This window comes from Cherax quadricarinatus, chromosome 60, assembly GCF_038502225.1.
Source record: "Cherax quadricarinatus isolate ZL_2023a chromosome 60, ASM3850222v1, whole genome shotgun sequence".
Taxonomy (NCBI): Eukaryota; Metazoa; Arthropoda; class Malacostraca; order Decapoda; family Parastacidae; genus Cherax; species Cherax quadricarinatus.
In genome coordinates, this window is record NC_091351.1 from 21,689,191 (window position 1) to 21,711,473 (window position 22,283).

Sequence of the window (22,283 nt, forward strand, 5' to 3'; positions counted from 1 at the left end):
ACCTACATAAAGTCTTGCACCTACATAAAGCCTTGCACCTACATAAAGCCTTGCACCTACATAAAGCCTTGCACCTACATAAAGCCTTGCACCTACATAAAGTCTTGCACCTACATTAAGCCTTGCACCTACATAAAGCCTTGCACCTACATAAAGCCTTGCACCTACATAAAGCCTTGCACCTACATAAAGCCTTGCACCTACATAAAGCCTTGCACCTACATAAAGCCTTGCACCTACATAAATCTTGCACCTACATAAAGTCTTGAACCAACATAAAGTCTTGCACCTACATTAAGTCTTGAACCAACATAAAGTCTTGCACCTACATAAAGCCTTGCACCTACATAAAGTCTTGCACCTACATAAAGTCTTGAACCAACATAAAGTCTTGCACCTACATTAAGTCTTGAACCAACATAAAGTCTTGCACCTACATAAAGTCTTGAACCAACATAAAGTCTTGCACCTACATAAAGCCTTGCACCTACATAAAGTCTTGCACCTACATAAAGTCTTGCACCTATAAAATACGATGCATGTCTTCCTAAGGACTTAAGATGACATTTCATCTAATTTCAACTACTTGTTGGTCGTGAAATTTTCCAGTTCCAGTATAACTAGTTATTCTTGACTATATACTGTATTAATTTATATATAAAACGGCAGACTCGCAGATTTTAGTACTCAGTTGGCTTACGCTTCTTTTTGATTATAATAATTTAGTACTCAGTGACCGCTGGTACTTTGACATGAGTGGATGTACTTGTACTCTCTCTCTGGTTCTCTGTGTTGAACTGCACTGATGATTATTGTCTTAGTGATGAACTTGGTATTTTACGATCCTCATAGAAGGTAACGCGATGAAAACTCGTGACCGCATGAATTTTTACATGGGAATGTGTGTGCATATTTTCCAAAATAAGTATGCCAAAATTATAAAACTCCCAAAATATGTAAAATATTCAAAATAACGACAAGTGCATAATGAATGAGCGTCTCAGTAAGGTTACTGAGCAATGTTAAGCTGGTCACTCTTCCATCCTCCCTTTCTTACTGATATGTTTGTCTTGCCAACGATCTGATGTGTTTCTTCTGGGGGTCACAACACCCTTGTGGACTCAAGACCACTATAAAAAATATTGTATGGTATGTATACAAACCTAAAGGAACAAGGGAGAGAGAAGTGGGGGGATGGGGTGAGAGTGACACAGTGGAAGGGAGTGAGATTGGGGCAGTGGTGGATGGGAGGGATTTTGGGAGGGAACGAAGTGAGGGATTATACATAGAAGAGATAGAGTGTGGATGTGAGGGTACCCAAGGTAATCTTGCTGCATCTGTTTATCACCAACTACTTGTTTAACAACCAAAGTGATGCAATAAGTACTTACAATATTCACATTTTATCCAGGTTCCTTTCATTTGAACCTTAATTATGAAAATGTAGAGAAATAGAGGTTATATAGACTTGAACGTCCTCCTCACATCTCTCCTCAGACAGCATCACAACGTCTGAACACGTAAAGTATTATTTTTTTATTAACACATCGGCCGGTTCCCACCAAGGCAGGGTGGCCTTGGTGGGAACCATAACCGTCTTGCCAGAGGAATGCTTTACACTACACTTATAAAACTGCAACATTAACACCACTCCTTCAGAGTGCAGGCACTGTACTTCCCATCTCCAGGACTCAAGTCCGGCCTGCCGGTTTCCCTGAATCCCTTCATAAATGTTACTTTGCTCACACTCCAACAGCACGTCAAGTATTAAAAACCATTTGTCTCCATTCACTCCTATCAAATATGCTCACGCATGCCTGCAGGAAGTCCAAGATCATCGTCCAACTGCTGACCATCACTGCTACTTCTGCTGCTGCTGTGACTGCTGACCATCACTGCTACTACTGCTGCTGCTGTGACTGCTGACCATCACTGCTACTTCTGCTGCTGCTGTGACTGCTGACCATCACTGCTACTTCTGCTGCTGCTGTGACTGCTGACCATCACTGCTACTTCTGCTGCTGCTGTGACTGCTGACCATCACTGCTACTTCTGCTGCTGCTGTGACTGCTGACCATCACTGCTACTACTGCTGCTGCTGTGACTGCTGACCATCACTGCTACTACTGCTGCTGCTGTGACTGCTGACCATCACTGCTACTTCTGCTGCTGCTGTGACTGCTGACCATCACTGCTACTACTGCTGCTGCTGTGACTGCTGACCATCACTGCTACTACTGCTGCTGCTGTGACTGCTGACCATCACTGCTACTACTGCTGCTGCTGTGACTGCTGACCATCACTGCTACTTCTGCTGCTGCTGTGACTGCTGACCATCACTGCTACTACTGCTGCTGCTGTGACTGTTGACCATCACTGCTACTACTGCTGTTGCTGTGACTGCTGACCATCACTGCTACTACTGCTGTTGGTGTGACTGCTGACCACCACTGCTACTACTTCTCCTGCTGCTGTGACTGCTGACCATCACTGCTACTACTTCTCCTGCTGCTGTGACTGCTGACCATCACTGCTACTACTTCTCCTGCTGCTGTGACTGCTGACCATCACTGCTACTACTTCTCCTGCTGCTGTGACTGCTGACCATCACTGCTACTACTGCTGCTGCTACTGTGACTGCTGACCATCACTGCTACTACTGCTGCTGCTGTGACTGTTGACCATCACTGCTACTACTGCTGCTGCTGTGACTGCTGAAAATCACTGCTACTACTGCTGCTGCTGTGACTGCTGACCATCACTGCTGCTACTGTGACTGTTGACCATCACTACTAGTACTGCTGCTACTGTGGTTGCTGACCATCACTCCTACTGCTGCTGCTGTGACTGCTGACCATCACTGCTGCTACCGTGACTGTTGACCATCACTGCTACTACTGCTGCTACTGTGGTTGCTGACCATCACTCCTACTGCTGCTGCTGTGACTGCTGACCATCACTGCTACTACTGCTGTTTCTGTGACTGCTGACCACCACTGCTACTACTGCTGTTTATGTGACTGCTGACCATCACTGCTACTACTGCTCTTGCTGTGACTGCTGACCATAACTACTACTGCTGCAGCTGTGACTGCTGACCATCACTGCTACTACTGCTGTTGCTGTGGCTGCTTACCATCACTGTCTCTACTGCTGCTGGGACTGCTGACCCTCAATGCCTCTACTGCTGCTGTGACTGCTGACCATCACTGCCTCTGGTGATGCTGCTCTGACTGCTAACCATTACTGCCTCTGCTGCTGCTGGGACTGCTGGCCCTCACTGCCTCTACTGCTGCTGCTGTGATTGCTAACCATCACTGTTACTACTGCTGCTGCTGTGACTGCTAGCCATCACTGCTACTACTGCTGTTGCTGCTGTGACTGCTGACCATCACTGCTACTACTGCTGCTGCTACTGTGACTGCTAACCATCACTGCTACTACTGCTGTTGGTGTGACTGCTAACCATAACTGCTACTACTGCTGCTGCTACTGTGACTGCTGACCATCACTGCTATTACTGCTACTGTGACTGCTGGCCATCACTGCTACTACTGCTGCTGCTACTGTGACTGCTGACCATCACTGCTATTACTGCTACTGTGACTGCTGGCCATCACTGCTACTACTGCTGCTGCTACTGTGACTGCTGACCATCACTGCTATTACTGCTACTGTGACTGCTGGCCATCACTGCTACTACTGCTGCTGCTACTGTGACTGCTGACCATCACTGCTATTACTGCTACTGTGACTGCTGGCCATCACTGCTACTACTGCTGCTGCTACTGTGACTGCTGACCATCACTGCTATTACTGCTACTGTGACTGCTGGCCATCATTGCTACTACTGCTGCTGCTGCTATGACTGCTGACCCTCACTGCCTCTACTGCTGCTGAGATTGCTGACCATCACTGCCTCTACTGTTACTGTGACTGCTGACCATCACTGCCTCTACTGCTGCTGCTGTGACTGTTGACCATCACTGCTACTACTGCTGTTGCTGTGACTGCTGACCATCACTGCTACTACTGCTGCTGAGACTGCTGACCGTCACTGCCTCTAATGCTGCTGTGACTGCTGACCATCACTGCCTCTACTGCTGCTGCTGTGACTGTTGACCATCACTGCTACTGTTGCTGTTACTGTGACTGCTGACTATCACTGCTACCACTGATGTTTGTGTGACTGCTGACGACCACTGCCGGTACTGCGGCTGTTACCTTTGACCACAACAGCTGTTACTGCGGCTGTTACATCTGACCATCACCACTACTACTGCTGCTGCTGTGACTGCTGACCATGACTGCTACTACTGCTGTTGCTGTGACTGCTGACCATGACTGCTACTACTGCTGTTGCTGTGACTGCTGACCATGACTGCTACTACTGCTGTTGCTGTGACTGCTGACCACTGCCGGTACTGCGGCTGTTACCTTTGACCACAACAGCTGTTACTGCGGCTGTTACATCTGACCATCACCGCTACTACTGCTGTTGCTGTGACTACTTACCATGACTGCTACTACTGCTGTTGCTGTGACTGCTGACCACTGCCGGTACTGCGGCCGTTACATCTGACCATCACTGTCGCTACTGCTGTAACTGCTGACCACTATTGCCGCTCCTGCTGCTGCTGTGACTGCTGACTACTACTGCTGGTACTGATGCTGTTGCAATTGCTGCAGATTGATCAAACAAAAGCATCCGTAGACACAAAAATTTAGACTCTTCAACAAAGAACACCATGACACCTCGTATGCTACTACAATTCACCTGGCGAGAAAATACCGTGAATGAAAAGAAAGTTTATTCTCACTCCCCAAAACATAGAGTTTTATCAAGTACTACAGAAGCTTAACGACCTTGTATCATCACTTGTTGTAGCAAAACTAAAGTCCATGGAACGTGTGACAAAACGCGTATTAATGTGCTATCCGCTAGACATGCCTCTTGATCCAGCCCACAGTAAGGGAATTATTGTGAAAGTTGAGCACCTGTGAGCCATGCAGGACAGCAACATACCTACGATGCAGGTCTTCATTCAGCATAGATGACCTCAGCATTCAACATAGATGAGCTTAATTAGATCTTGGTTGCTGGGGAACATACCAGGTTAGGGCATAATACCTAAAACCTTTGAGGTGTGTCAGGTGCCAGAAATACAACCACCTCAGAGCCCGATGTCAATTTAAAGAAGTATACGGCACCTGCAGCGGGTCTCACCCAACAAAGGATTACTTGGATAAACTGAAAAAAGGTGAAGCTACGGAACCAAAGTGTCCGAACTGCGGCAAGTAGCAGTTTGGAACCTGCACTGCCCGGAGAAGCTCCTCGGTGTCAAGGCAGCAGGAAAACTGCGGTTGTCCATCCTCCAGCATAGAGCCCTCACCACTGAGCAGCAGCCTCGCCCAGAGGAGGCTACAGCAACACTGAATCCAGGGCCACTTCCCCAGCCACAGTGACAAAGGAAGCTGAAGAACCACACAGTAACGGGGTCGCGTCCTTGCTCTACCAGCTTAAACTTAAGTTCCCACCCGACGACGGTAGCCAACGTGCCCCATGCTACAGCAGGAGACTACAGATAAGACATCAACCTTTGCACCATAAGAGTCACCAGTTAGGAACACTAGTCCAAGAGAGCAGACCAGGACATCTTATATTACACATGAGCCATCACATGATATCAACGATCATCTGCTTCACCGGTATCATATGCCACATGATAGACTCACAGGAAAATAAAGAGACATTCCTAACTATTGTGAAGACGATAGTAAACATATGCATGATGGACAAAATAGAGTCCATGCATTTATTTTCAAATTTTCCCGATTACCCAACACAGGGCCGCCTCAGGACCTCAGCCGCCTATACTACATAAAATGTTTTGGAATGGAACGTGCACGGACTGCAGCAAGACGACGATAACAGCCACAGAACAGCTGGATTAGATCGACATCTTCGAGATCATTAGAGAGAGAGAGAGAGAGAGAGAGAGAGAGAGAGAGAGAGAGAGGTTCCACCTCTGGAACTGTGCTGGGGACCCTCATCCTCAGAGAAAAGAATAAACTTACTTCAAGGAAAAGTCAAGGTTCTCCCTGAAGCTGTTTGAATATTATTTTCTCCTACCACCCCATATATATATATATATATATATATATATATATATATATATATATATATATATATATATATATATATATATATATATATATATATATATATATATATATGTGTGTGTGTGTGTGTGTGTGTGTGTGTGTGTGTGTGTGTGTGTGTGTGTCGTGCAGAATAGGTAAAATTGGTCAATTAGCAAGAACTCATTTATAATTAAGTTCTTTCTAACATTTTCTCTTATATGTTTAAAGGTACAGTGGAACTTCTGCTCGCATCTGGATTTGCTCGTTTGCAGAGTCAATTTTCCTCTTTTAAATGAACTGAAATGCAATTAATCCGTTCCCGGTTCTCACGAGGCACGACAAGATGCTTCAATATTTCGCTAATATCATCTATACGGCTAATTTATCTATCACAATTCATCTTATATGACAAAATGAACAATATTAATAACATAGAAATATGATTTATGCACTAGAAGATTATAATAGAAGATTTAATGTTATGCAGACTACTGCATTATTGTAATAATTGTATAAATAATGTCAACTCATTATTAGACTGGCCAGTTGAACACACATTGGACAATGGCGTCATTTGTTTACTCTTGATCATCGGCAAAAAATTAAACATTTCCGCTACTTTGATCCCAATTTTAAGGTACTTTTCGTCAAGAAACAATCAAAATCACATCTATTTCAGTAGTATATCTTCTATTCTATCAAATGATACCAAGAAAAGGGAATACAACCATAAAAACCATACGAAAATATACCGCTAAGGGGCGGCTAATTGCTGGGAGGTGAACTCCGTTATTAATGGTCTGATTTCTGTCATTTTTGGTGTACGTTAAGAAATATCTTTCCACCATACATTGCCCAAGTTTCAATAAGATAGTCCAACAAACAAATGACATCCAGTTCCCTAGATCAAGAGCAAGAGCCCCTCACCAGCGTCAAGGAACCTCACTTGAGGCCCTCTCACTTATGGAAATTTTGCTCGTGTATGGAAGCAAAAAATCGACCGAGCGACTGCTCATATTTGGAAAAACTCGCACGTAGATGGTATAACTGGTATGACTGGTATGACTGGTATAACTGGTATGACTGGTATAACTGCTCAATGAAGGACATCTTGGTTCAGATTCACAGACAGTACACTAGATATGTCGTCATAGAGCTAAGTAACAGATCACTGAGCTAAGTACAGATCACCACGAGCTATGTACAGATCACCACTGAGCTAAGTACAGATCACCACGAGCAAAGTTCAGATCACCACATCTAAGTACAGATCACCATAAAGTACAGGTCATCACAAAATAAGTACAGTTCACCATGAACTAAGTACAGATCATGCAAACTAAGTACAGATCACCACAAAGCTAAGTACAGACCATCACTCTGCACTCGTTAGGAACCCTTGAAAAAAGTTCCCTAGGACCCCGGAATTTATTTTGTTTTATTCGGTCTACTTATCTGAGTACCTTATCCCTAGTGACTGTGATATTACATAATTTATTTTCTTCAGGCCCACTTTAAAAATTAATTACTGGGATATAATTTCCTCACAAACAGAACACAAAGAGTAGTAGTCAGCAGAGTAAAGTCTGAGGCAGCTACTGTGAGACGCTGTTCCACAAGGCACAGTACTCGCTCCCACCTTGTTTCTCATCCTCATATCTGACATAGAGAGTGATATAAGCCACTGCACAGTGTCTTCCTTTGCAGATGACACCCGAATTTGCATGACAGTGTCTTCCACTGAAGACACTGCAAGACTCCAGGCAGACATCAACCATATCTTTAAATGGGCTACAGAAAACAATATGAAGTTCAATGATGAGAAATTTCAATTACTCAGATATGGAAAACGTGAGGAAATTAAAACTTCATCGGAATATAAAACAAATTCCAACCACACAATAGAGCGAAAAACTAATATCAGAGACCTGGGGGTGATCATGTCACCTTCAAGGACCATAACATTGTATCAATCGCATCTGCTAGAAAAATGACAGGATGGATAATGAGAACCTTCAAAACTAGGGAGGCCAAGCCCATGATGACACTCTTCAGGTCACTTGTTCTATCTAGGCTGGAATATTGCTGCACACTAACAGCACCTTTCAAGGCAGGTGAAATTGCCGACCTAGAAAATGTACAGAGAACTTTCACTGTACACATAACTGCAATAAACCAACTCAGTTACTGTGAAAGCTTGAAGTTCGTAAACCTGTACTCCTTAGAACGCAGGCGGGAGAGATACATGATTATATACACCTGGAAAATCCTGGAAGGATTAGTACCAAACTTGCACACGAAAATCACTCCCTACAAAAGCAAAAGACACGGCAGACGATGCAGCATCCCCCTAATGAAAAGCAGGGGTGTCACTTTCACGATAAGAGACAACATAATAAGTGTCAGTGGCCCAAGACTGTTCAACTGCCTCCCAACATACGCAAGGGGAATTACCAATAGATCCCTGGCTGTCTTCAAGCAGGTACTGGACAGGCACTTAAAGTCAGCACCTGACCAGTTGAGCTGAGGTTCGTACGCTGGATTGCATACAGCCATCAGTAACAGCCTGGTTGAGCAGGCCCTGATCCACCATGAGGCCTGGGCTGCAGGGGGCTTTGACCCCCGGAACTTTCTCCAGGTATACTCCAGGTACATTGTTTGTTTTCCTGTGTGAAGACAGAGAGAAAATAATTATTAAAAATCAAGCACATATCATCCTTCTTATCAGTAATATGTCCAGAGTTATATTTAAAGGGACCTATTTTTTCCCTAACTTTTGTTCTCTATACCTGGAAAAAACTTTCGGGTTAGTTTTCTAATCCCTAGCAATGTTAATTTCTTAGACCCGTTAGGCATTTCTTATTCCCTTTTTAACCTTCCTCTTAATGTGAATATATCAATTTATAAGATGAACCTCACCTTCAAGTAGACTTGAAGGTGAGGGGAGACATGATCGAAGACATGATCGAAGTGTGTAAGTGGAAGGTGGGTATTAACAAAGGGGAAATAAATAAGGTCTTGAGGATATCTCTCCAAGAGAGAACCCGCAGTAATGGATTCAAATTAGATAAGATTAGATTTAGAAAGGACATAGGAAAATATTGGTATGGAAATAGGGTAGTTGATGAATGGAATAGTCTGCCTAGCAGGTTATTAAAGCTAAAACCTTGGGTAGTTTCAAATTTAGGTTGGATAAATACATGAGTGAGAGGGGCTGGATTTGAGTGGGACTTGCAGGTGAGTGAAATAGATTTATCATAGCTTATTGCTTGGTTAGCTTTGAAAATGGGTTAGGAAAATATTCTCTTAGTTTGATGGATTTGTGAAGGACTTGCCTAGTATGGGCCAACAGGTCTAATGCAGTGTTCCTCCTGTTTTATGTTCTCCCACTGTATGTGTCACATCACTAACCACTGTAACAGTCTAATCAGATCATCCTAGACTCTAGTGTCCTCATTTGGAGTCATCGGAAAACTTGTTTATGTCGCAATTTATACCCCTCATCTATATCGTTTATGTAAATTGAGAACAACAAAGGTCCCAATACTGACTCCTGTGGAACACAGCTTGTGGTGTTTCCCAAAATCTGATTTTTGCTTCCCACACTCTTGCTCACACTCCAACAGCACGTCAATTCCTAAAACCATTTGTTTCCATTCGCTCCTATCTAACATGCTCACCCAGACTTGCTGGAAGTTCAAGCCCTTAGCACACAAAACCTCCTTTACCCCCTCCCTCCAACCTTTCATAGGCCAACCCCTATCCTGTCTTTCCTTCACTACAGATTAATACACTCTTGAAGTCATTCCATTTTGTGTCACCCTCTCTACCTGTCTGAACGACATCAACAACTCCTCAGCCCTCTAGTTAGTAGTTTATGTAATCCTGCACCTCCTCCTAATTTCCAAATGCCGAATTCTCTGCATTATATTCACATCACACATTACCTTCAGACACGGCATCTCCACTGCCTCCAGCCTTCTCCTTCTTGCAACATTCATCATCCATGCTTCACACCCATATAAGAGTGTTGGTATAACTATACTCTCCTATATTCCCCTATTTACTTCCATGGACAAAGTTATTTGTCCCGACAGACTAAGTGCACCACTCACCTTTTACCTCTCGTCAATTCTATGATTCACCTCATCTTTCATAGACCCATCTGTTGACATGTCCATTCCTAAATATCTGAATACATTCACCTCCTCCATACTCCAGTCTGATTTCCTATCTTTTGTTACCTATATTTTTGTTATCCTCATCACCTTATTCCTTCCTATATTCACTCTTAATTTTCTTCTTTCACATACCCTACCAAACTCATCCACCAACCTCTGCAACTTCTCTTCAGAATCTTCCAAAAACAGTGTCATCCACAAAGAACAACTGTGATAACTCCCACATTGTGTTAGATTCTTCATCTTTTAACCCCACTCCTCATACCAACACCTGAGCATTTACTTCTGTTACAACCCCTTCTATAAATATAATGAACAACTAAGATAACATCTTTGTCTAAGACCTACTTTTTCTGGGAAATAATCTCCCTCTCTCCTATGTACTCTAACTTGAGCCTCACTATTCTCGTAAAAACTCTTCACTGGTTTCAATAACCTTCATCCTATTCCATAAATTTGCAACATCTGCCACATTGCCCCCCTATGCACCCTGCCATACGCCCTTTCCAAGTCCATAATTGCCAAAAAAAAAACTTCTTTACCCTTATCTAAATACTGTTCACCTATGTGTTTTACTGTAAATAATTGGTCCACACACCCCCTACCCTTCCTAGAGCCTCCTTGCTCATCTGCTTTTCTACTCTCTGTCTTACTTTCAATTCTTCCAATAGTAACTCTACCATACACTTTACCAGGTATACTCAACAGACTTATTCCCCCTATAATTTTTGCACTCTCTTATGTCGCTTTTGCCTTTATACAAAGGAACTAGGCATGCTCTCTGCCAATCCCTAGGTAGCTTACCCTCTTTCATACCTTTATTAAATAAATGCACCAACCACTCCAAAACTATATCCCCACCTGCTTTTCACATTTCTCTCTTTATCTCATGAATCCCAGCTGCCTTGCCCCCATTCATTCTACCCACTGCCCCATGAACTTCCTCCACACTCACCACTGGCTTTTTCTCACTCCTAGAAGATGTTATTCCTCCTTGCCCTATACACGAAATCACAGCTTCCTTATTTTCATCAACATTTAACAATTCCTCAAAATATTCTCTCCATCTTCTCGATACCTCTTACTCTTCATTTAATAATACTAATCTCACTCCGAAACATTTTCTTATTTTCAAGAAAATTTGTTGATAACATCTCACCCACTCTCTCATTTGCTCTCTTTTCACATTGCTTCACCAGTCTTTTAGTCTCTCTTTTTCTTTCCATATACTCCTCCCTCCTTGCATCACTTCTACTTTGTAAAATCCTCTCATATTCTAACTTTTTCTCCCTTACTACTCTCTTTACATCATTATTCCACCAGTCACTCTTCTTCCCTCCCACACCCACTTCCTTGTAACCACAAACTTCTGCTGAACACTCTAACACTATATTCTTAAACTTACCCCATACATCTTCTACCCCATTGCCAGTATTCTCACTAGCCCATCTGTCCTCCAACAGTTGTTTCTATCATACCCTAACTGCCTTCTCCTTTAGTTCACAAACCATCACCTCTCTCTTACTTGCTTCTTCCATTTTCCTTGTATCCCATCTACCTTTTACTCTCAGTGTAGCTACAACTAAAAGTGATCTGATATATTTGTGGCCTCTCTATAAACATGTACATCTTGAAGTCTACCCAACAGACTTTTATCTTCCAATATGGAGTCCAGCAAACTATAGTAATTACGTGCTACATCATATCTTGTATACTTATTTATCCTTGTATGTCTTATGTGTCTTTAAATTCCTTTCTTCTGCCCTAAAAAAAATGTTGGAGCCTATTAAACATCCATATCGGATCATTTCTATTCGATCTAATTTCTTTAGATCAAATTGATAAAATAGATATAATTTCTTTAGGTTGAATAGCACGACTGTCGTGTGTGGACGACAGTCGTGCTATAAGCCCACTGTAATCTACTAAGCAAAAATCTGAGACCGTTACTGATTTATCCCTACTATCATACTTTCATTCAGTGCTGAAGGTTTGTGGTTGCTTGTGCCAAGTGCCTCTGTAATTTTTTAATTGTTAATTAGGGTTTCCTTGTTTGCCAGAACCAAGTTAAGCAGGTTATATCTCCTTGTAGGCTCTGTAACAAACTGCTATGAAAAACAATCCTGAACTTCCTCTAAGAAATCGTTAGATTCTAAATTCCCAGTCAAGAAATTCCAATCAATTTGACTAAAGGTAAAGTCTCCTAGAATTATTATGTTATTGTACCTTGTGGCCTTAACAATTTCCTCCCACAGTAGTCTCCCTTGGTCCCTAACCAAGTTAGGGGGACGGTATATCACGCCTAAAATTCATTTTTCATGCGCCTCTGAAAATTGTACCCCGACAGACTCTGTATGTGTTATTTCAGACTTTTACCAGTTTTTATCCAGCAATTCAAGTGATCTCGGACATATTGACACCCCACCCCCATTTCCGATGTATAAATCTACATGGAACAATTTAGAACGCTGAATGTGATATTCAGTAGGCATATCTCTATTTTTCATATTAAACCACGTCTCAGTTATGGCAAATATGTCAATGTTGCCAGCACTCGCAACTAATCTCAACTCGTCCATCTTATTTCTAGCATTACGACTATTTGTATAATATAAATTTAGAAACTCTTCCTTCCCTTTTACCTTCCTGCTCATTTCTGTTCCTCCACTATCCTAGTATTGCCTTTGTCACTTAGTGTCACTGGCTTTCCAATATTCACCACTAACGCTACCTTATCCTGTCTATAACTAATTTCCCGAAAACTCACGCTATCGCTACACTGAGACTTCATTGATTTCCCACAAAAACCCATTCTGCTAACTATGTCCAATTTAAAGCTTTAATAGATCCCACCACCCCATTGGCCAGTACCCCCACTCCAGACGTAGATATGTGAGCCTCATCCCTGGCATTCATATCATTTCTGCCATAGAAGAGGTGCCAGTTGTTTATGAATGTTACTGCATTTTCCTTACAGTGTTTGTCCAGCCAACAATTGACATTATTTACCGTGGACAACCATTCGTTTCCAATTCCTCTCCTTGGCAAAATGCTACATATCACAAGATTCCCACCCTTCTTCCTAATTATGTAATCTATGTCTGCCAACATCGTTGCTTCCAGCACTGATACAAAAAATAAGATTGCTCCCGTAACCTCTCATGATGTCGTCCAGATGGCTAACAATATCCTCCATCACAGCCCCTGGAAAACTAACTCTCAGCCTCCTCTTTCTATCTCTAAGAGAAAAAGCACTATCCATAAACTTCATCTGAGTATCCCCAACTAAAACGATGCTCTTACCTTGACTAGCAGTGTTCATGACATTCTCTATGATCTATGTAGAAATGGCCTTTGCTGGGATATGTCCACTGGCTGGCTTTGCTGGATCGTTAACATTGTTTCATATTGGAACTGTCTATGGTGGAAGGTCTTGGATGGTCGATTCACATTCGTCTGCTAACAAGGAAAAGGAGTTGCTGATTTTCATAGCAGTCTCCTGGACCTTCTTGAACTTCAGCTTCGTCCCTTCAGTTCCAACTAGCATCCATTCGTTGGTCCAATCTTCGACGATGTTGTTCCAGGGATAATCCTTGCACATACCCTTTAGTCGCTGAATTTCTCTTCTTGCTTCTGTTAACTTTGCCTTAGGCTGGAGATATAGCTGCTCATAATCGAGAGAAGGCATCACCACAATCTCAGGTAGCTACGATCGGCGAGCACACTAATCACGTCTTGACAAAGCAAGGTACAGGTCACCACTGGTGAATAATGTACAGGTCAACACTTGAGTAATTGCCTACAATTAAGGTCAGGCTTACTGGGCGGTAATTTGATGGTAACGACTTGTCCCCTGATTTAAAAATAGAGAGTACATTGGCCATTTTCCACTACACTATAATTCGCTTATGAATATTTACCATCAGGTAATATGCTATGATGAGGTATAATTGTGGAAAATACTGTATATATTTTCCAGAAATTCAGTATTTATATGTAAATAGATGGCCACGCTGTATTTAATAATATTTATGTCATAGAAAACGGAAAGCCTGCGTCTGCGCAGACGAGACTCGCCATCTTGGTTTTGAATTGGATACAACGTTACTGTAATGGGAAGGAATTTTTGTGCTCTAGAGGTTAAAATTGGGCTGATACCTCTCAAATAGGAGGCGAAATTGTTGGACATGCATTCCTGCATAACTTAAGATTTCAGACGACTGGACAAGACAGCTCCAGGAACCTCAGATAAGCTCTCTAGATTTGTGTATAATTCTGGCCAGTGTTTTCATAGATTTAGTTAGAGTGAGGTTTTCTGAGTATGATACACATTAATCTCCAGTCAAATTGGTGAGTGATATTAAGATATTCTCCTTCTGTTATGTAATTGTGTATATATATATATATATATATATATATATATATATATATATATATATATATATATATATATATATATATATATATATATATATATATATATATATATATATATATATAACCATTTATTATTTTTAATATACAGTCCACAAATTTATATATTTACCAGTATTCCTGGTGTATGTATATTTCATTTAATTAATAGGTCCAGAGCAACTTGTGGTTATGACAGTGGTAGGTATCGAAGGGGGACATTTTTGCGACCTAGGTGTCCCACATTCCTACTTGTCTATGTAACATTGATAAATAATAATTATCTTTGTTATCATTTACTGTTATGTACATAATGAGTTATATTCAGATAAATGCAATTTTCCACAATAATAACAAGTACAAGAGTGATATAGATTCATAAGTTGATGCATTTGTAAGTGTTATGTGCTTGGATTGACTCGACTTAGAATGTGCTGACAACAACAAGTCCCTAGATAAGCTAACTTCTGGACCATTTAAGCAATCAAACAGCTTGCTTGGACAATATGATGAATCGTTCGCCAAGCAGCAGTAATGCTCGAAACAGCAGTGAACAGCACAGCATCAGACAATTAACAAGGAGACCAAAACTGATTAAGTGGAGCACCATCAGCAAGTTGTCCCCGATATGCTGAACTCCCTATTACTGAAACTGAGTTTAGCAATTCCAGTTTGCTGGTTATGACAGTGACTAGATACCAAAACAATGTAGGTTGAGAACTGAAGTCAGACCAGAAATACAGCGTCCTACGACACACTCAGCCTATGAAAACTTAATATATCACGAAGTCTAAATAATGCTCTATGAACAGAGTGCAATTCTTTTTTTTTTTTTTTTTGATAGGAGAATAGAGACGTTTCCTGCACAAGGATTAGTGAGACTGAACAGATACATCATAGGGTGACTTGTACCAGCTCACCCCTGTCACCAACTATGAAACAAGCAGACAGGTAGTTTGCAGTATTTCCTGAAAGCTTTCCTTTATTTATTTATTTATTTATTTATTTAAAAATTTGAGCACACATACAGAGGTACAAAAAAATACAGATAAGAGCAGCATGCCAAAGCCACTTATACTATGCATAGCATTACGGGCTGGCTTAAAATTAACTTAAGATTAACTAAGCAATGATGAAGTCAGTGATAAAACTTTAATGTAAACAGATTACTATGAAGCACAAGTGAGTATTACAAAGACAGGTCATATGGTTGTATGCATTGTTGTACATTCAGTAGAATGGAGTATTCTGTTAGGTAGTGTATTTAAAAAATAATAAAGTTAGATTGGGTTTTAGGTTTAACATTTATGTGATATAATTGTGAGAAACATTTAAGATATACAACTTATAAGGTTCAGTTATTCAGTATTTATTTGGTTTTGGGTGAGTAAATGATCTTTGAGAAGAGACTTGAATTTATAAACAGGTAGTGTTTCTTTTATATTTACAGGTAATGAATTCCAGATTTTAGGGCCTTTTATGTGCATTGAGTTTTTGCATAGTGTGAGATGGACACGAGGAACATCAAAGAGTGATCTGTGCCTTGTGTTATGGTCATGTGTTCTGTTGAGGTTGGCAAGGAGATGTTTGAGGGGAGGGTTAATATCAGAGTTAAGTGTTCTATGTATGTAATAGGTGCAGTAATAAGTATGAATGTTTTGTATGGTGAGTAGGTTTAGTGTATTGAATATTGGTGGAGTGTGCTGCCTATAGAGAGAATTTGTTATCATTCTAACTGCAGCCTTTTGTTGGGTAATTAGTGGTCTGAGATGGTTACTTGTTGTTGAGCCCCATGCACAAATTCCATAGGTGAGATAGGGGTAAATAAGAGAGTGATATAGGGCCAGGAGGGCTGACTGTGGAGCATAGTACCGTATCTTCGATAGTATGCCTACAGTCTTGGAAATTTTCTTAGAAATTTGTTGTATATGTGTATGAAATTTGAGTCTATTATCAAGGTGGATTCCTAAGAATTTTCCCTCTGTTAGCTTTGTGATAGGTGATCCGTTTATCATTATGTTAAGAGGGACATCTGTAGCTCTGTTACCAAACTGAATGAAGTAGGTTTTGTCAATGTTTAGTGTAAGTTTGTTAGTCCTCATCCAGGTAGATATTTTCTGTAATTCGGTATTTACAGTATTGGCTAGCGTGACTGGGCTCGGGTGGCAGAAGACGTATGTAGTGTCATCTGCAAATAGTGTGGGTTTGAGTAATTGCGAAGCATTTGGTAGGTCATTTATGTATAGGAGAAAGAGAAGAGGGCCAAGGACACTTCCCTGTGGGACACCAACTGTAATTGGTTGTGCAGAAGAGTTTGCCCTATTTGCATACACATATTGGCTTCTGTTGCTGAGGTATGACTTGAGGTAGTTGAGGGAGTGCCCTCTTATACCATAGTGTGACAATTTTACGTGGAGCAAGTCATGGTTAACTGTATCAAAAGCTTTACGTAAGTCAATGAAGATCCCCAGTGGGACTTCTTTTTTCTCTATTGCAGTGTATATATGTTCTAGCATGTGTATAATAGCATCATTAGTATTTTTATTTGGCCTGAATCCAAATTGGCAGGGGTTGAGTATGTTTTGGGAGATAAGGTAGGAGTAGATTCGTTTATGAATTAATTTTTCGAAGATTTTTGAGAGAGGGTGTAAGTTGGATATTGGCCTATAGTTATTCAACTCTGTTTGGTCTCCTCCTTTGTGGATCGGGGTGACCCTTGCTATTTTGAGTACTGTAGGGAAGGTGGAGGATTCAATGGATTTGTTAAAGAGTGTTGCAATGATTGGTGATAGCACTTGTGACACTTTTTTGTATATAAAGGGTGGTAAGGTATTTAAATCTCCTGCCTTGTTTTTTAGCGTGTTGATAATAAGGGAGACTTCGTATGGGTTAGTCGGAGCTAGGAACAGTGTGTTCGGGTAGTTGCCAGTGAGGTAGTCATTTGGTGGGGTATCTGAGCTTGGGATTTTATTGGCAAGGTTTTGTCCTATAGTGGAGAAGAAGTCATTGAGTCTGTTTGTTGTTTCTGTTGGTGGGAGTTGGGGTTCATCTGATTTTGCTAATTTTATTTCGCTATTTCGTGATATCTTTTTTGTTCCTAGAATTTCTGATAGGGTTTTCCAGGTCTTTTTTATATCACCTCGTAAGTTGGATAATCTGTTCTCATAATACAATTTTTTTGCCCTTCTTATCAGGCTGGTTAGGATTGACGAGTAACGTTTTGTTTGGTCTCTGGTTATGTGACCCATTCTGTACTGTTTTTCATATTGGTGTTTTGTATTTATGGATTTGAGAATGCTGGGTGTTAACCAGGGACTGTTCAGTCTCTTAGCTGTCATCTGTTTAGTTTTTTTAGGGCAGTGCTTGTTATAGAGGTATTGGGTCTTTTTTAGAAAATTATTAATACATTCGTCAATATCTGTATAGATTTCTAGCTCAGTGTGCCAGTCAATGTTTGCTACTGCTGTTGTGAAGTTATTAATTGCTGCCTCATTGTGAAGTCTGAAGGTAACTTTAGTAGTGTCTTGGGGTAATTTACCAAGAGTTGTTATGAGAAAAGTAGGGTAGTGGTCTGTGGTATTATCTGTAATTATGCCTGATTTTAAAGGGGATATGGTGTTGGTCCAGATGTGGTCAAGTAGGGAAACACTAGTCTCTGTAACTCTTGTAGGTTTTGTTACTGTTGGTAGCAACATACAGTTACTCATTATGTTTGTGAATTCAGTGACGTGTGGGTCCTGGTCTTGCAGGAGATTTATATTGAAGTCACCTGAGAGTAGCAAGTGATCTTTGTTCATGCGTGCATCAGTTATCATACTTCCTAGGTTTTGACTAAATTGGCTAATGTTTGACTGTGGAACTCTGTAAATGTTTATCAATGTGAGAGGTTTTTGTAGGTATTTGGATTTGAATTTGGCTATTATATATTCCCCATGTTCATCCCTTGTGCAAGTATTAGTGATACATTCTAGTTGGTCTGAGTAGTATATGGCTGTGTCACCCCCTTGTTGGTCTGGCCTACAGTTGTGTATGGCTGTGTAACCAGGAATGGCATAGACATCTGTACTATCAGGCTTTAGCCAGGTTTCAGTTAGTGTAATGATGGACATTTTGGCATGTAAGGAATTTAGTAATGCTATGAGGTCATCGTAATGCTTGCTTAAAGATCTGATATTGTAGTTAAAGATAGTTATGTTGTTGTTGGCACTGAGAAGTGCCTTTGATTGTTCTGCAGTGTAGTAATTACAGTAACTGTTTGATTCATTTAAGTCATTAAATAAGAGGTTGGTATCAGGATCAATGCTTGTAATCATAAGATTTGTAGTGAATCTATAGTTAGAATTAAGTATAAAACAAAGTAAATAGTCTTAAGCTAAAAAATTGCACCTGAATTGTTTAACAAATGTAAAATAATGAGCTAAGGTAGTTTTTTTTTTTTTTTTTTTTAAGCTAAAATAAAGGAGACAATATAAAAGGGACTAATACAAATAAAGTGACAATCAAATAATGGAGCTTGGGAATATGATAGTAGGTAGTACTATAAAGGTAATTCTTTAAAGTTAGAATTATAGTATAAAATAATAATATAAAAGGGACTAATGTAAGTTGTGGTGAACAATAAAGTGGTAATCAAATAAATGAGCTTTGGAATATAATGGCAAAATTGTGAACTTATTCTACTTTAGCACCTGAGAATAGCACCTTGATTATTTTAACAATTGTGAATGTATAAACTAGGGTAGTTATATAAAGCTAAAATAAAGGAGAAAATATATAAGGGACTAAAATTAAGTAATGGTAAACAAAGTTAAATGGACAGGTGGTCACTATGAAATAATATTGATTTAGGAGTAAGATCTGATTTGTAATATTAAATAAATTGAGCAGTTTATTGCACAATAAATGTAAAAAAAATGAGGTAGTTGGTACTAGCTAGCAAAAGATAGTTTTGGTACTTGCAAAAAAGTAATTGGAATATACACTAATTGCATACACAATGAAAAGTGACTAAAAAACAAGTAGTGATAAACAAAATTAAATGGACAGGTAAGAATAATGAATATTATTAATTTGGAGTAAGATTTGACTTGTAATTTAAAATTATGAGCAATTAATAGCAGTAAGAAAGAAGTATAGAGTATTGGAGGTATTTCATTAGCTAGTGATGAAAAATAATAATGTACAATATAATAGTAACGTACACTATATGCACCACACGTATATATGTATTAAGGGCACTTATCTAATCTGTTACAGAAATGTCAGCTTTTCTAAGGAAGGTAGAGAAATCATGTTCGTTTGAGATGGTATATTGTTGTCCTGTTGATGTTTTCCTTACTAGTATTTTCCCATCTCGCGTGAAACACTGATGTATTTTGTTTTCCTGTTTAAGTTTTCTCAGCCTGAACAGAAGGTTTTGACGTTTTTTTGTTAGACACTCATTTATGTACACTCCATTTTTCATTGTAATTGCTGATTTAATTAGATCCTTTCTTTTATCGTATGAATGAAGTCGGATCATTATACTGTGTTTACTTCCTGGTTTTCCTAGCAAACGTGTTTCTTTGATTTCATTGTTTTGCACGATGACTTGTACGTGGTTCTGTATTATCCTGATAGCAGTTTCTTTGCACTGTGCTTGTGTTATGTCACTAGGAATGTGTGGACTGTTTATTATTACTGCATCAGACAACTTATCTTGTTCAGTTTTGTCGTCTTGGAAATCAAGGTATTCATTTAGTCGAGTGTGCATGTTCTGATTCCAGTCCTTGATTGCTTCTTCAACCTTCATATTTATTGTTGTTATTTGCTCAGTGTGACTGGCTATAGCTGTTTTCAGAGTATTTTCTGTGTCAGCACTTCCCGATGTAATCTTCTCTTCAAGGTTTTGGATCTTATTCTCGAGGTTGGTTATCTTGGATTCTCGTCGCTCGAGTGTTGCTTTGATATCTTTGATTTCATTTTCTAGAGCAACGATGTAGTCCTTGATATTGTCAGGAATAATCATACCTGAGTTATCATGGGTGAATCCTTTGAAGGGAGTGGAGTTGGAGGGGGAGTCAGCCATGTTTGTTGTTGTTGTTGTTGTTCCTTGGGTGGCGGCAGTGAGGGGGGTTGATGATACACTGGTGTCCTGCTGGGTAGACAAGTTGAGTTCTAGGGTCCTTGCTGTTATTCTTTTATTACTGGTGTTGTTTCTTCTGCGATATCCTTTCATAGTATCACTGAAGTAGATACTGTGTAGCAATGGAGGAGAAGGCTTGTTTTCTCGGAGCTTGGGTTAAGTGATTGTCTGGCAGCGGAGGCAGTGTTTGGGTTAGCAGGGCTGTCTTCCTTAGATCTTCTAATTTTGTCAAGATTTGGGTTACATTCTTAGTATTCTTGGGTCATGTTGTGGTCTACGTGGGTTCATGTAGTTGAACTTTCACTTTAGGCCATCACAAGTTTTGTTGAGCGATGTTTTTTGAGAAAGAAGAGCTGGTAGGATACCGTTGCTGCCGCTGCATGAATGAATGAGAGGTTTAGTTGTCACATCCTACCTATAATATAAATAATATAAATAATAATATAAATCAAATAATAATATTAAACATGAAATTTTTGTGTTAGAGGGTAACTAAAAACATCAGCAATATAATATTAGATGAAAAAACAATATATACAATAATCATAGCATCCATTTTTCTGATATCGATACAGTCATGTACATGTATCCATCGAATCAGTATAGATGGCTAGTCATGTACTAACGTTCATTGATTCAGTATTGACAGCTAGTCATATACCAATGCCCTTTGATTCAATATAAACACTCATATACCAACGTCCTTTGAATTATTATAGACAGTCATGTATCTGCATCCTTTGAAACCCTTCGACCAACATTCTTAAATTGAATTCCCATTATAACTAACTACTCTCCACCACCAAAATCCTCTACCTCTCTCCCTCAAGTATTCCCTCATGAAATACTTCACCATTCACTTCAAAAAAATTCTTTCTCCATCTTGGTAATATCTGACCTGACATTGTGCACTTTCACCCTCAGGCTTGATGATTCAGGAGAGTGGAGGAAGATACATTTACTTACAAGAGGCGTTTGGTCCCATACCTGCATTCCTCTACCTGTGGCAGACAATTATGATCAGTGTGCCAAGCAACAGAGCAATCGGGGCGCTAACCTTTGCTAACTACATCCTAAAGCCCTTCCTTCCGGACTGTCAGGATCCTCCGCAGTCCACTCTCAGGATCGTGGGGATTCTTCTCATTGGTGAGTGAAGGACGTGTAAGAAGTGTGTATCGTCGCCTAAAACATAAATGTTGCTAGTGCCATTATTACATTCTAAAACTAAATGAGTTTTAAATTGAAAGTAGAAATTTAGTAAACCGTTAGCTAGGCTTTTCAAAATACCTCCGCAGATAATTAAGACACTTGTGCAACAGTAGATATCTTTGTTCCAAAACGTTTCACCTGCACAGTAGGCTTCTTCAGTCGAATAGAGAAGAAGCAGAAGCAGTGGAGACAAAGAAGCTATATAATCAGTC

General features: G+C 40.2%; 1 protein-coding gene across 1 annotated transcript in view; it reads left to right on the forward strand.

The window, feature by feature from the left end:
• Positions 1 to 22,283, forward strand: part of LOC138854474 (Y+L amino acid transporter 2-like) — a 179,197-nt gene that overhangs the window by 29,312 nt on the left and 127,602 nt on the right. Inside the window, exon 3 of the mRNA XM_070098041.1 lies at positions 21,787 to 22,008. Coding sequence (XP_069954142.1) covers positions 21,787 to 22,008 — 222 coding nt within the window. The remainder of the gene's footprint in view (positions 1 to 21,786; positions 22,009 to 22,283) is intronic.